At 43.1% G+C, this 16,323-nt stretch overlaps 1 protein-coding gene across 2 annotated transcripts in view; it reads left to right on the top strand.

Annotated features, from left to right (window-relative positions):
* ACOX3 (acyl-CoA oxidase 3, pristanoyl) overlaps positions 1 to 15,752 on the top strand; it is a 255,408-nt gene extending 239,656 nt beyond the window's left edge. For both annotated transcript variants that reach the window (XM_029591761.1, XM_029591769.1), the window contains exons 16-18: positions 2,058 to 2,125; positions 3,496 to 3,582; positions 14,953 to 15,752. In XM_029591761.1, coding sequence (XP_029447621.1) covers positions 2,058 to 2,125; positions 3,496 to 3,582; positions 14,953 to 15,072 — 275 coding nt within the window. In that variant the 3' untranslated portion in view covers positions 15,073 to 15,752. The remainder of the gene's footprint in view (positions 1 to 2,057; positions 2,126 to 3,495; positions 3,583 to 14,952) is intronic.
* The last annotated feature ends 571 nt before the right edge of the window (positions 15,753 to 16,323 follow it).

Raw genomic sequence — 16,323 nt, 5'->3', positions numbered from 1 at the left:
GCATGGATAACGCCTGCGGTAAGAGAAAGGGGCATGTTTACGGTAATTTTTAGAATTACCGCACTGCACGGTAACATAACGCTTCGTGTAGGTAGTATTACGTGGTGTGGTAAGGTTTTTGCACCTCGTGGTACTTCTATTTTGCAGCTCACGAAGTGCCCAGACAGGGTATCACTATTGGGGAGAAGAGGATAGAGAGAGAGGGGGAGACTATTTATAAGGCCAGCTAATAGCTCGAGGTGTGGTGTTGGTTGAGGCTTAGGGTTTAGGGTCCAATTTTATTATCAGAGTGAGATGTACGAACTGCACAGTACATCTCGGTGAAGATTTGATGCCATTTGGAATGAGGAAAGTCTCACAAAGATGAGATTTCTACAATATTCTCTCGCCCTAGCTTGATGGACTCTTATAACAGGGTACCATCAAGCTAGGGCGAGCTAACATAGTAGAAATCTCATCTTTGTGAGACTTTCCTCACTACAAATGTTGTCAAATCTTCACCGAGATGTATTGTGCAGTTCTACGTCTCACTCTGCATGTAAAACTGGACCCTAAACCACCAACGCCTCACCTCGAGCTATTAGCAGGCTCTCCTATAGTCATATAAAGAGTTGAATACTGTGAAGGCCTCCGTAGAGGTGCACACACTTGCTCTCGCTCTCTAAAAAATGTAGTTTACACAATACAGAAACAGAAGTGCACCCCTATTATTGCCGTGCATTTGTATGATGTAATATCCAGTGACATGGATCTGGGAATCTGTTGATGGGCTATATTTCTTACTGCAAAACAAATTCTTACCACCTGTTTTTCAGCGAAATGTGGGATGATGTCATAGAAAACCATTTGCAATCTAACAGCAGTGCAAAAGGATTATGAGTGATATCAACTGATATCTTCCAGTAGACATGATAATCATTGGAGAAAATTCTGTAAAAATAAGGAAGATAGTGCTGAACAATTCAACAATTTGTTAATCCTCTCTAAATCATTAATTCCTATAATGGAGTGTCTCATGCAGATCAAAACATAGCACATCGAGGATACTGGCCATTTCTGATTGTAATCACTAAACTGTTAAGATAGACTGTGTTCCCCTTCTCCTGGAAGTATGTAACACATTTTTTATGGACTTAACACTCCTGGAAATTGTTATAAGATCTCCTTGACCACAGGGACATGTATGACTCATCATGTACTAGTCTTTAGACTGAGTTCTCATAAATCAAGGTTGTATGGAGAAAGAAATGTTTATATTTTCAACATCAGGTTTTCTTACAATCCATTAAATAAAATAAAAATGAAATAAGGTGATACTTTTTATTGAATTAACTCATAACATTGTGGAAATAATTTTCAAACACATGTAGAAATGACGTTTTATAAAATTGCCCACCTGATATGCAGGCATGTTCCATTCATGGTCACTGTGTAGGCATTTCTGGGGGCGGGGTCAAGGTGGAATTTTCACTTACACATGTACTTTTAAATTTTAAAAAGTATGGATATAATTTTCAAATGGGTTATGCAAATAAAATCAGCATGTATTGTAGTAATTTTCAAAAGGCCATTTATTCACGTAAAGTCTTTTTGACAATTCAGCCCTATAGAGTGAATTTTCAAAGGAGTTACGCACATAAAAGTAACAATTTTCAAAAGCCCATTTATGCACCTAAAACCTTTTGACAATTACTTCTTATGCATGTAAATTTACACAGGAAATCCTTGTGCTCCAGATAGCAGGTATAACTTATGCAGGTACTATCAATGGGATAATTTTCAAAGCAGCAATGCACATATCTTCCCTTTGTGCATTCAGATGGATTAACACGACAACTACATTGAGTTATGTAGAATGTTACTCTGTATGTTTAGTTCTGTTTTATTTTTTCTAAATAGTTCTTAAGTTTTGTTTTAATGTATTTGGAATACCTTATTTTAAAGTAATGTGCCTTGTATAGAGAGAGTTTTCAGGGGGGGGGAAAAAAAGATTGCCTCTGATTACTCTAAACTGCTCAACTTTTGACAACCAACTGTGTATTATAATGTTCTTGCAGGAGGGTACTGCACAGGAGAGCAGCCTGGAAGAATAATTCAGCACACCATTCTAGATCTTTGTGCAGTGGTAAGCCCGTATTTAAAGATGATATTTTTTTTAAAAGAGTATGCTTGGTGAAGTTAGAAGTTTTTCCCAGCTTAGGAAACTTGAAGTCCCATGCCTAGTGCTACAAAATATGTATATTATTCTGGGCAAATAAAGAGGATCAAGATAAATTGACCAACAAAAATAACAAATCAGCATAAACTAAGTCAAGTAACGAAAGCTTCAAGGCTGGCCTGAACATGAAATGCTGTGTTGTAAGATGGCATTTGTGAAGGAAAAAAAAATGTTTAGCTTCGGTTCTTCCAGGGCATTCTTTCTTCTACTAAACCACCTTGCCTCATAGTGTTTTCAGGTGGCCTTGAAGATTTTTATCACGTCCCCTTCTCTCCTCTCGCATATACATGTTTTAGATTTGCAAGTCTCATCTTTTATAGCTTCTGATGCAGACCCCACACATTCTAGTTGCATTTCTCGGGATCCCCTCTAGCCTCTCTCTATCCTTTTTAAGATGCAGGCTCCAGAATTGAGCAGGTGAAGCCTCACTGATGACCTGTACCTGGCCACGGTGACTTCCTTTTTTTTTTTTTTTTCTGCTGGCTATGCCTCTCTCTATGCATCCAGCATTCTTCTGACTCTAGTCACTGCCTTGTTACATTGTTTCAATACCTTGAGATCATCAGACACTGCAATCCTCAGATCTCTCCTAGTGGATGCACATCAGTTTCTCATCCACCATCTCTTATTGCTCCTTTGGATTTCTGCACCCCAGATGGATAACTTTGCACTTTTTCGCATTGCATTTCTACTGCCAAGCGCTCAAGCACTCCTCCGACTTTCTTGAGGAGTGGGCCTCGCTCACATAGTTTTGCTAAGGTCTTGAACGGAGAAGAGGGCAGAACAGAAACTGGAAAACTGTGAAAAATTATATTTTGGCAAGCTTTCAAGGTATAACTTTTCTTCATCATTTCTGTTAGAAGTGAACAAGATGTGAGATGATTTTTCTTGTCACAATTGGTCATATTCAAACTAATAAAGTTTTCTGCCTTCTTCTATATTTGATTTTTGATGATAAAGTGATCCTGAAAAACTTCCTAAAAAATTATGAGTTAAAGTGTTTAGCATTTTTACATGCTTTATATGATGTAATCTAAAATACTACAGTGCTGACTACTTCACATACAGTATGGAAAATGTTTGAAACTGACATATAATTGTTTCCCAGGACAAAGAAGCATGTAGTGTATGTTGGTAATGGATTTGTATAAATTGTTCCTTCTCAAATTACAATTTACGAGCAAGTTGTAGCAACAGTTGGTTACAACTCAGTTTTGCATTTGTAACCATGGGAATCCAAAAGAAGTGCCAAGTTTTTGTGCTTTGTTTTCAAACAGTTGAAAGATGATGCAGTTGCTTTGGTGGATGTCATTGTGCCCCCGGACTTCATTCTTAATTCACCAATTGCCAGAGCCGATGGAGAGGTAAAGAAAAAAGTACAATTCAGTTTTTACTTCTTTTAGATTTTTGTAGAGGTTTATTCCCTTCCCCCGCTCCCTCCCCCCCCCAAAAAAAAAAACAAAACAAATAAATAAATAAATAAGCAAAACAGTGCTTTGCATAAGATTTAACAGGAAGATTGCATACCAGACCACACACCAATATGGATCATGCGAATGGAAGCTTGCTTTATAACTTAAGGATATTGTTTCATAACTGTCAGTTTTTATTGTCTTCCTCTTTGGTTCACTTCCAAACAGGCCGATACAGTACAGTGGGCTCCGATGGAGCGCACTGTTAGCCTGCTCTTGCACACGCGTTTTCCCTTACCCCTTATTCAGTAAGGGGAGGAAAACGCGCGTCCAACCCGCAGCACCTAATAGCGCCCTTAACATGCAAATGCATGTTGATGGCCCTATTAGGTAAGCCCACGGGATACAGAAAGTAAAATGTGCAGCCAAGCCACACATTTTACTTTCAGAAATTAGCGCCGACCTTTTCTTCCGGCGCCGGGAAAGTGCACAGAAAAGCAGTAAAAACTGCTTTTCTGTGCACCCTCCAACTTAATATCATAGCGATATTAAGTCGGAGGTCCCGAAAAGTAAAAAAAAAATATTTGAATTCGGCCCGCGGCTGTCGGGCCGAAAACCAGACGCTCAATTTTGCCGGCGTCCGGTTTCCGAGCCCGTGGCTGTCAGCGGGCTCGAGAACCGACGCCGGCAAAATTGAGCGTCGGCTGTCAAACCCGCTGACAGCCGCCGCTCCTGTCAAAAAGGAGGCACTAGGGTCGCCCTAGTGTCCCTAGCGCCTCCTTTTACCCGAATCTGCCGCGTCACCTAATTTAAATAGAGAATCGTGCACGCCGGGAGAGTGGGCGTTCGTCCGCTCTCCCGCGGACTTTACTGTATCGGCCCGAAACTGAGTAAATGAGCATTTACCACACTTTGGGTGAAATCCCTATTCAAAAAGGCGGGTAATAAATCCAAATAAATACATAAATAAATGCAAGTTCCCATACTTAATCTGGCATCCAGCTTTTGCCCCTCCTCCTCCTCCATGTCTCGTCTTCATCTGTCTCTCTCATTCATCCTGTACTGTCTCCCCTTCATGCTTTTCACCACCCATCTCTGTTGCATCTCTTTTTGCCACGTTTTACCTCTCCTGTGTCAATCTCACAATCTTCTCCATCTCTCTCTGTTTTCCATCCCCTCCTTTCTCCCCATCTGTGCCTTTTTCCCTATCCACCCCTGCTTTTTTTGTCCCCGATTCTCTCTGGCTTCTAATTTCCCCAAGAGTGGTCTTTTATACCAGAGACCCCTTTTGTACTATACGACCCCGAACAGTGGCGATACAACTGCGTCAGGCCTCCAAGAAGCTTGGGATAACCCGCATCCAGCAGCAGTTACAGTTTTAACAGCGGTGCTGCTACTGCCCTGGGCTTCCAAGAGGACTGGGGAAATCTGCAAGGAGTGACCATGGTCAAAGCCCAGACATCCGTGAGCATGAGGAGGCTGAATGCTTAGGACACAGCCTCACAGGTTCTGCCGGCTGTTTGGATGGTTGCACGGCTCAGTGGCGGCACATGGAGGTGTGAGGGTCAGGGAATCAAATGGGGAAAGAAGGCCTGAATCAGCCTGGCATTGGAGATCGTGGAGTTGGGTGCTGTGGCAGGGTTTGGACATGGTTGGGGATGGCTGGTGAGGGCAGGATTGAGAGGGTGGGGGTGGGAAGCAGGATAGGAGGTAAGCAGATAATGGTGATTTGAATGCTTTTCTGGCCAAGGTGGGGGCCGATGTAATAAGCTGCACTGACCCTACATAACCCCGCTGTGTAATAGGGGTTTTAAAATGGAAAAATAAAGCCTCTAAAGTCCATGCTAGGATTAGCATGAGTTCATGCTAATCCCCATGTAAATGAGAGTATTAGCTTTTCCAGGCGATGCAGGGAGGCGCATTAGATGTTACAGTTCTACCCGCAGTGAGCCGCAGGTAGCCCCTCCACCCACCTGCTTTTCTTTGCGGCAGTCTGCTGCTGCTGCCATCCACTGTGGCCCAGAGGCCGCGGCAGTTTCCTGCCTTGCTCGGCAGGGCTGAACCCGCCGGGAGTCGTCCTTCGTGGCTGGAGCCACCGTCGGGGGTCCTAGACGGCAGGGAAGCCGTCCCTGCTAGGGCCTGCCTCTCCTCCACCTTCTTTGCGGCTGGAACGCCGCCAGCAGAGCCTCCCACATGGCAGGACTGACACCATCTTCATGCGGCCTGGAGGCCGCACCAACCAGCTCCCCTTGCGGCGAGGAGCCACCGCTGAAGTCCCTCCTGGCAATGGGAGGCCACTGCCGCTCTGTGATCCTGCAGCCTGGAGGCCGCTCCTGAAGCCTGCCTGCTTCCTTGCATCTGTGTCGGTGTGCAGGAGGAGCACCGCTGTCCATGGTTCTGCTTTCTCTCCAGGGCCCTCCTCTAGGTGCCAGCGCGCACATCTCTATCTTTAAAGGGCCAGCGACAGGAAGTGCTTGCAGCCCCATCAGAAGCCAGCTCCATTCAGTTTCCTGCCTCACCCCTATAAAAGGGCCCTGCCTGCCTTCAGTCATGGCCTTCAGATCGGGTTCTACAGTTGTCTGTGGTTCATGACCAGTCCAGGTCCTCCGTGGTCTTCTCCTGCTTTGACGGCTTTGTCTTCTTGTTCCTGATGTCCTTTGTTCGTACCTCCTGATGTCCGATGTCCTCCCTGACGCCTTTGCCTTTGCCTCTGCCTCCATGCCTTGGTTCCTTGATATCCACCTTCATAAGAACATAAGAAATTGCCATGCTGGGTCAGACCAAGGATCCATCAAGGCCAGCATCCTGTTTCCAACAGAGGCCAAACCAGGCCACAAGAACCTGGCAATTACCCAAACACTAAGAAGATCCCATGCCACTGATGCAATTAATAGCAGTGGCTATTCCCTAAGTAAATTTGATTAATAGCCATTAATGGACCTCTCCTCCAAGAACTTATCCAAACCTTTTTTGAACCCAGCTACACTAACTGCACTAACCACATCCTCTGGCAACAAATTCCAGAGGTATTATCCACTATGATGCCTAGATCTTTTTCCTGGGTGGTAGCTCCTAATATGGAACCTAACATTGTGTAACTACAGCAAGGGTTATTTTTCCCTATATGCAACACCTTGCACTTGTCCACATTAAATTTCATCTGCCAATTGGATGCCCAATCTTCCAGTCTTGCAAGGTCCTCCTGTAATGTATCACAATCCGCTTGTGGTTTAACTACTCTGAATAATTTTGTATCATCCGCAAATTTGATAACCTCACTCATCATATTCCTTTCCAGATCATTTATATATATATTGAAAAGCACCTGTCCAAGTACAGATCCCTGAGGCACTCCACTGTTTACCCTTTTCCACTGAAAAAATTGACCATTTAATCCTACTCTCTGTTTCCTGTCTTTTAACCAGTTTGTAATCCACGAAAGGACATCGCCTCCTATCCCATGACTTTTTAGTTTTCTTGGAAGCCTCTCATGAGGGACTTTGTCAAACGCCTTCTGAAAATCCAAATACACTACATCTATCTGTTCACCTTTATCCACATGTTTATTAGCCCCTTCAAAAAAATGAAGCAGATTTGTTAGGCAAGACTTCCCTTGGATAAATCCATGTTGACTGTGTTCCATTAAACCATGTCTTTTTTAATATGCTGTACGATTTTGATCTTGAGAATAGTTTCCACTATTTTTCCCGGCACTGAAGTCAGACTCACCGAATCGCCCCTGAGGCTCTTTTAAATATTGGGGTTACATTGGCCACCTTCCAGTCTTCAGGTACAATGGATGATTTTAATGACAGTTTACAAATTTTAACTAATAGATCAGAAATTTCATTTTTTAGTTCCTTCAGTACCCTAGGATGCATACCATCCGGCCCAGGTGATTTGCTGCTCTTTAGTTTGTCAATCTGGCCTACTACATATTCCAGGTTCACAGTGATTTTGTTCAGTTCGTCTGACTTATCACCCCTGAAAACCATCTCCGGAACTGGTATCTCCCCAACATCCTCATTAGTAAACACGGACGCAAAGAATTCATTTAGTCTTTCTGCAATGGCCTTATCTTCCCTAAGAGCCCCTTTAACCCCTCAGTCATCTAATGGTCCAACCGACTCCCTCACAGGTTTCTTGCTTCAGATATATTTTAAAAGGTTTTTATTATGAGTTTTTGCCTCTATGGCCAACTTCAATTCAAATTCTCTCTTCGTCTGTCTTATCAATGTTTTACACTTAACTTGACAATGCTTATGTTTTATCCTATTTTCTTCAGATGGATCCTTCTTCCAATTTTTGAAGGATGATTTTTTGGCTAAAATAGCCTCTTTCACCTCACCTTTTAACCATGAATGTAATTGTTTTGCCTTCCTTCCACCTTTCTTAAAGTGTGGAATACATATGGACTGCACCTCTAGGATTGTATTTTTAAACAATGTCCATGCCTGTTGAACTATTTTCCTCATTTTATCAAAGTTTCCCTTTTGAAAGTTTAGTGTTAGCGCTGCAGATTTACTTATTGTCCCCCTCCCAGTTATTAGTTTAAATTTGATCATGTTATGATCACTGTTGCCAAGTGGCCCCACCACCATTACCTCTCTCACCAAATCCTGTGTTCCACTAAGAATTAAATATAAAATAGCTCCCTCTCTTGTTGGTTCCTGAACCAATTGTTCCATGAAGCAGTCATTTATTACATCCAGGAACCTTATGTCTCTAGCAAGTCCTGATGTTACATTTACCCAGTCTGCGACCAGCCCACGGGCAGGCTGTGTAGGGCACCTCACGGTACAAAGCCATCTTCTCCTGCGCAGTGCAAGCCTCCGGAAGACTTCTGCTTGTCTCCTGAAGTTTTGAATCCCGAATTGTCTGAAGAATCTTGTATTTTGAATCCTGTGCTTAAATCTTGTCCCGGTCTTTGGAGCTCCTTGCATTTGCGTCCGTCCATGCCAAAGACTCTGTTCAAACCTGCTCCGCACCAGCGTGGTCCACGACCAGTCCCGCGAGTGGACTGTGTAGGGCGCGCCCCGGTGCAGGCCTCTTCAGTATCTTCGCCATGTTCCAGTATCATCCTCCATGATTGCTCCTACAGTCTGCTTCAAGCCCAGCATGGTCCGCGAACAGTCCCGCGGGTGGACTGTGTAGGGTGCGCTGCATCGCAGTCTCGTCCCAGCACTTTGATCCTATGCCTTGATGTTGCTTCTGTATATTCTTGCTGCCATACCTTGCTCCTGAGTCTTTGTCTACAGTGTCCTCCCTTGAGTCTTCGTCTACAGTGTCCTCGCCCGAGTCTTTGTCCAAAGTCTTCCATGTTCCAAGGACTCTGACTGCCCTCGTCCTCTATCCGGCCTGCCGCCTTTTGCGTTTACCCAGCGGCAGGTCCGATAGGGCTTGGAATGGTCGGAGGACTGTTCATTGACCAACATTGTGTTGCTGGTCTTCTTGGGGCGTGCAGGCCCGGTAGAGGGTCCGATCTTCAGTCTCCTCATCTTCACTCCAGCCTTCTTCTGTTCCTTGTCTGCCCATGCTTTCATCAGCCCACCTCTCGCTGTGCTCTCGGGGCTCCTCCATGAGTGGCGTGGCGATCCAAGGGCTCACATCTCCTTCGCTACACAGCAGAGGAGAAAACAGTTTTTGTTACACCGCCAGGATGTGATAACTTCGGGCTATTCCTTTATCCTAAGATTTCCCTGTAAGTGCATAATTAAGAAAGAGCAAGATGTTTTCATATTCTTTTTACCAGATCAATTAAAGTATTTTGTGGAACAGAAGAGGCTAACCACATCGTCCCCCCTCTCCAGTGAGTAATGAGAGAATATATTGGCACAGACTGTGAATTACCATAAGACGGTTAATTACTAATATTGTTGCTCCCAACCATCTGTTAATGCCTCTGTTCTTTTTGTCATAAGTACCTGTTACATTTGGTTATGCTATAAAGAAACATGTTAATTGCCAGAGATATTCTTTTTTGTAAATGTAATTAGTTTGATATGTCTATCAAACTAAAATCTGTACTCTTGTTTCTGTTTTAAAAATGGAAAATCAATAAAGATATAATTAAAAAAAAAAAAAAGAAGCGACCACCTCCGCGCTCGCAACATTAAGAGTTAAACTTCCCACAGTAGTGAAACAGCATTTATGGGAACTGCCCAGGTAAAAGTAAGTACATCAAATGGTAGCAAACATGGACACCTATGTGATGAACATCAAGGTGGAGGACAGAACTCCAGCACGGCCATCCTGCTGGTAACAGTAAAGTGATGTCAGCAACAACAAGCCCGTATTCAGAGAGAATCAGGAGGAAGTTTTATCCCAGAAAATTCTCCCATGAGCATCTATAGTGTCCATGTGCTTTCTGCTTTCCAACGCACGATTACTGGGCTGATCACAGTTCAGAGGCCTCTAGATCATGAACATACTGTGCTCCAGAGGTGACTGTTCTGGCCGCTGATGGCAGCTCTAATCCTGCTCAAACAACAGTTACCATCAATGCCACAAACAAGAACTTCAATAGGTTACGTCCCATTAATGGCACCGTGTACTTGTGTGAAAACGTCCCTCTCAATTGCCATAATTAGAGTTTCAGATAGGGGCATTGATGTGAATGGCAAAATAATCTGTTTCATCGAAAGAGTGATCCTTTTTCATTTGAAGGCAGTCTGTGACAGTGAGACCTCTTCAGTGCTGGGCAATTGAGAGCACCAAAGAATTCAGCTTTAAAATTGTTGCCACAGATACTGGAAAGCCCAGTTTGAATCACACTGCCCTGGTTAGAGTTGAGCTGGAGGATGAAAATGACAAGCCTCCGGTCTTCAGACGGCCTTTGTTTGAGTTGTCCATGTCTGAAAACAACCAGTGGGATCTGTACTGAACAACAATCAGTACATTGGGAAGAATGCAGACACTGTTTATCAGCTCGGACCCAATGCCACCTCCTTCACTCTGGACCGAAAGGCTGAAGTTTTGACAGCTGGAGTGTTTGATAGAGAGGAGCCAGGTGCATTTCATTTGTCCTGTTACTGCTAGGGACAACGGCACCTCTCTGCTTCAGAGCCAGGAGACTGTGATTGTGGCTGTGCTAGATGAAAATAGCAACAGTCCCAAGTAATCATTTTCAGTTTGTTGTGTCTGAAAACTTGCCAAAACTCAGCACCACGGGAGTGATCACAGTGACGGATGCAAACACGGGAGAACATAAAGCTGTTTCCAGCATCCAGCCAGCAGAACGAAGACAACAATGATCTCGGCCCAAAGCTGACCTGCTGGTGGGCTTCCAACGACGATCTGGGGATGGAGGAGTGAGTCATATGGTGGATGGGGAAGGGAAGGGAGGAGGATGGTGAGTTACTAAGAGGGAGAGGAGGGAAGGGAAGAGAGTGAGAGTTGAAGGAGAGGGTAAGTGACAGGAAGGAAGGGTGGGAGTGGGGAGAGAGGGAGTAAGTGACTTAGAGGAAAGGGAAGAGAGTGAGTGGGGAAAGGAGAAGGTAAGTGACTGAGAGGGAAATGGGGGGAGGGAGGGATTTTGACAGAAGGGAGGAAGTGGGGAAAGGCACTGAGCAAAAGGAGTGAGTGAGAGGGTGGGGCGAGTGACTGAGATGGAAAGGAGTGAGTGGTGGAGGAGTTTCTGAGAAGGGAGGGGTAGGTGAGAAGGGGAGTGACTGACAGGAGTGGGTGGGAGAAAGGGTGATTGACATTGAAAGGAATGGGAGGGAGGGGGAGAGAAAGGCATAGGAAGATGGGGTGGGGGAGTGACTAGAGAGTGAAAGGGGTGAGTGGGAAGGAGGGGGTGTGACTGAGAGGGAAGGGGAATAAGTGGTAGGAGGAGTGACAGAAGGGAGGAAAGGGAGTGAATGTGAATGAGGGGTGAAAGATAGAAGGGAAGAGGGGAAGTGGGAGTGAGGGGGTCAGTGACTGAGATGAAGAGAAGGGGATTTGAAGGGGAGTGGGAATGACAGGGGAGGAAAGGGTGTACATGGGAGGGAGAGGTAAAAGATGGAAGGGGATGAGTGGTAGGCAGAGGGTGAATGACTGAAAAGTGAGTGAGAGGGAGAAAGTGGAAGAGGGGAATGAGAAGAGAGAGTAGAAGGGTTTGTGAGTGTGTGAGTGTGTATATGAAAGAGAGGAGAAAATGTGTGTCCCTCCTACCTCCCCTTACTAATCCACTACAATCTCAGGATGACTGGAAACCAAAAGTTCATAGGTATGAAGAGGGGAACATTTTTTTATCCTTATTAGTTTTAATTATTGAGTGTTTGATATGACTGCTGTTTTTGAAATATTTTTATTTGTATGGTTTACTTTTATGATCATTGATTTCATATTTCTTGATTTTTGTTTTATGAAGAATGGTGATATTTCTGTTTTTTATTATTGCACCACATATGAGCCTGGCTTTTAGTGGTTTCCAGTTCATTTTTTTTTTGTCTGCACCTTTCTAGTTATACTTGATTGTCTTTTTATTCTTATTTGGTGAAGGTCTGTCTCTGTTCTGCATTTGTGATTGAGTTGAGTTATTCTGCTAGCTGGAAAAACACCTTAAGCCTGCTGGATAATGAAATGTCTGCAGCAAGTGCTGGGGATTTGATTGCTATGTCGAGGAGCAACAAGGGGGCCCCACTCCACTCCCCACACTGCTCCATCCTGCAGCCCTCATTGTGCCCAATAACTTGCAACGTGGCTCCAGCACAAAAAAAGTTTGCTCACCCTTGAGCTAATTGATCTATATCTACTGTCAATTACTTGCTGTGCCTGAAAGTAATTTGCCTTGAGAAACCAATGAAAAGGCATGAGCTAAATACAAAATAAAATAAATAATTATTGTTACAATGCCCATAGTTTTCTGACTCTACCCTTTTCTCTCTCTTTAGAGAGCGATAGTTAAGTAATAGAGAGTTTGAGCATTCTCAGCTGTCTGTATGTTTTATTCAGCCCAATGTCCAGATTTAAATTTCAAGCAAAATAGTGCAAACAGCCTGGAAGCCAGTTTGCTTGCACAGTCAAGCCTGGATTTGTCAAAGGTACACTGGGCCTCTACCTAGGGTGGCAAAATTTGGGGCAGCAGCCTGGCTGAAGATTTGCTGCCTTCGAGCTAGGCTGAATGTCACTTAGTTTAGCAGAGCGTAGCCCTCTGCTTCCTGATCCAGCTCCTCCCCTCCCAGACTATATGCAGGGAAGGGGTGAGCCTGGAGCAGACAGTGTGGCAAAGTAAAACTACTCTGCTCCCTAATCTAGCCCCTCCCCTCCAGGGAGCAGGCATAGCAAAGGGGGATCATTTTGGGAAGGCTAGGAGGGTCTGAGTGGAGCATCTTTGGGGGGGTGAAGAAAGAGGCCAGAGGATGAGAGGGAATTGGGTGGGGGGGGGGGGGCACGTGTCTGTATGTAAGAGAGAGATGAATGGAGAGCGGGGCAGATAGAAAAGGGATTGGTTCCATGTATGTAGATTAGATTGGGTGGGAAGTTAGAGCAGGACTGGGACATGATAGGGACATCTTCCCCCCTCCCTTGATCTCAGATTCTGTCTCCCAGATCCTGGAGCCTCCTTCCCTTCCTACTTCTCCTTTCTCCCCAGATCCTGGAACCTACCCACAACCCCCCTACTCTATCCTCCCCTTCCTCAGTCTCATAGCCACCTGTTCCCTGCAGATGGGTTACGGAAGAATTATTCAAGTAAACTGAATTACGTGCTCACTGCACTTTTTAGCATTATTTTTCCTGAAACAAATCTGGCCTTACATTTCCAGCCCCTCTTAACCAGCTTTTTTTGTGTTAATGTGAGTCTTTACCCATCAATGAGTTCTTATCAATCAAGGTTGCCATATTAATCCACTTCAGTTTGTGGAATTAATGTCAGCAAACAACTAATAAGTAATACCTTTTGTTGGACTAACTTAAGTTAGTCTAATAAAGTATCACCTAGTACCACCTATACCTTAATTCCTCATAGATTAATAAAAAAATAAAAAAGATTCTGATTTGAGAATTGCCCTTCCCATGTTTCAACCAATGTTTTGTTTTGCTTTTTCCGAAAAATTACAACAGATTGGTTGCACTGAATGTGAAAGGTTGTCTTTCCCTTTTATATTCTGTTTTTTTATGGAGACTGATAAAACATAGTCTTCCCATTTGTCTTGGTATCTAACCCACTTTCTTCCTTGTTTGGATGAGACAAACTACTTACCTGAATTTCAGATATCACGGTCCAGTCTATGCATGAGCAAAAAAATTCTGTCAGCACAAATTCCGAGTGTTTATAGTAGGAAACTATGCAGGGAATGAAAGGTTTCCTGTCTACATGGTCATGACAATGCCCACAAGAAACAGAAATGCATCAGTGGCACCTGCTCATTATGGGGCCAATGCAGTAATATCAGCATTGAGGAACTCTGCACTGGATTTCAGTACACACTTTTAATGCCCAGATTAGAACATTTTTTAACTCCCAATGAAGTAAGCTAATAGTATGCAAATGCACCATGAGCTTTAAAAAATAAAAAAACATGTTGAGTGTAAAATGTGCATTCAGCACAAGCCAAACGCACTTTATAACTTAAGAAGGGGGGCAGCGTCCTTGACAAGCTGATGCATTTCCATTAGCCACCAGTGCCGCCACTTATCCAGATAAATCCATACTTACCCGGCTAAGTGGCGGCAGTAAGCCTGATTTCTTTTTTTTTTGTTTTTTATTATTTTTAGTTTTAATTTGTAAAAAATTTTTGGAGAATGAAGTTCCAGTGCAGTAGTTCTAGAAACTTTACTCCATCTCTGACCAGGGGTTAAGTTGTCCAGCACTACGAAGGATCGCTTTTGGCCAGCGCATAGGGGAATACTGCTTAATGCCCTCACTTGCATGGGATTTCCATACAAGAACACTAAGCAATACTCCCATTTTGCAACACACGTTTTCTGTACGCAGAACTCCTTGCTGTATCGGCAGTTAGTCTTGCGTGCAGAAAATGTACACTGAAGTGCAGGCAGAAAGGTGTATTCAACTGAGCACACCTTTCTGCATCAGCCCCTGTTTTTTTTAAAAGAACTCTAACTACATCTAGAGTTTAATATTCACAACTGTGAACTTTTCATACTTCTGAATGCCAAAAAAACAAGAAATTCCGCTTTATTTATATCCAGTATTGTTAAGCAAATCTTGGGAATTAATGCTAACAAGCTGTCTTTGCTTTTTTGTATTTCCATACTATTGAAAAAAATGTGTGGTGTGTTTTGTATAATTGAAACGTTTATTGACATTTTGTATTTTTGATTACTACATTTTTTTAGCAATATTTATTTTAATCGAAAGTATTTGTTTTTCAGCTGTATAAAAACCTATGGACCACGATGCTTCAGGGCAGTAAGGTGCTGGAAAGGCCATCATGGTGGGCAGAATTCTGCACTAACAAACCCATCATAGGAAGTTTAAGACCAAAACTTTAGACTGCACCGCAGAGTCTGAAAGGTCCTATGTGAGCGGCAATATGTGACAAAGTCTCATTTATTAGAAATGTCACATGGACCAGACTGGCATACCAAAATGCTTTGAAATCAGATACTACCAATTGTGAAGGAGGTGTTCTAACATGTAATTGTCTCTGGTGAAAACAGGTGCTCTTATCATGAGCTAAATTGTTCACATCAGTCAATTGTGAGTAGTGTTTAGAAACTTACTAAAATTGTGATTGCTTCTTCAAACATTGTCTTTAAATACCGTGCAAATGATATTTCCTTTTTATTGCTTTTGCTGTTTTACAAATGCTTATGGTTTCTGTCACACGCCACAAAAGGAAGCCTTTAGAGATGAAGCTAAATCTAAATTTAAAGATCTCTTGAAATCGTGCATCACGGAGAGCTTTACTGCCTGGACCAAAGAAAAGTCATGTGAAAACTCACATAAAAAGTGAAGGTGACTTTGCCCTTTAAAACTGAGCTGGTAAACTTTTTAGCCTGAACATACATATGCTTTTATTTTCAAGTAAAACAGAATTGTACATTTTTATGCATATACGAAATAGTAAAACTATAAATTGATTAGAACTGGATTGAAGTGGTCTTTGCTATTAAACAATCACCAGTTTGTTTTTAATGTTTCTCACTTCTCTGAGGCTTCAGCAATGTATACTTTACTTTTACTCTTGTAAAAGCTCAATAGGAGGGTAACATTCTCTTCTGTGGGTAAAAACGCATTTCACCCATGCATTTAAATATTGCCCAATCTGTCTGTCGGTATAAGTATGTGCATTGTTCAACAACACCCATATTCACTTGTGGATTCTGGAGGCATGCTCAGGGGCAGAAAGAAGAATTGCACCATAGGTTTGATTATTCAAATCTACCCGCGTGGCTTCCGATGAAAAAATGACAAAGCAAGGAAGCAGGTTCAGTCTCTGCAAGTAATTTTACCAGAGGTAATAATCAAAGCAAAAGCCTCTATGGACTTTATTTTGGTTATTGGTGCAAATCCCGTGGGTAAAAACATGCACAGAGTTTGCACCAAGCAGGCAGTTTTGATTATTTGTCCCCCAAGGATGAAAGTGAAAGCCATGCGTATGCATAGGTTTTCTAGTGTCTTTTAAACTTTGACCCTATTGAAAATTACCTCACCTTTATCAGATTGAGGTCATTTATAATAGGGTACATTCCAAGCCTATGCTCCACCTCCCGACGCACCCTAAAGTTTTGACTCAATCA

This window comes from Rhinatrema bivittatum, chromosome 1 (assembly GCF_901001135.1).
Source record: "Rhinatrema bivittatum chromosome 1, aRhiBiv1.1, whole genome shotgun sequence".
Classification (NCBI taxonomy): Eukaryota; Metazoa; Chordata; class Amphibia; order Gymnophiona; family Rhinatrematidae; genus Rhinatrema; species Rhinatrema bivittatum.
The sequence above is the reverse complement of the archived record's forward strand: the minus strand, read 5'-3'. Positions and strand labels throughout refer to the sequence as shown.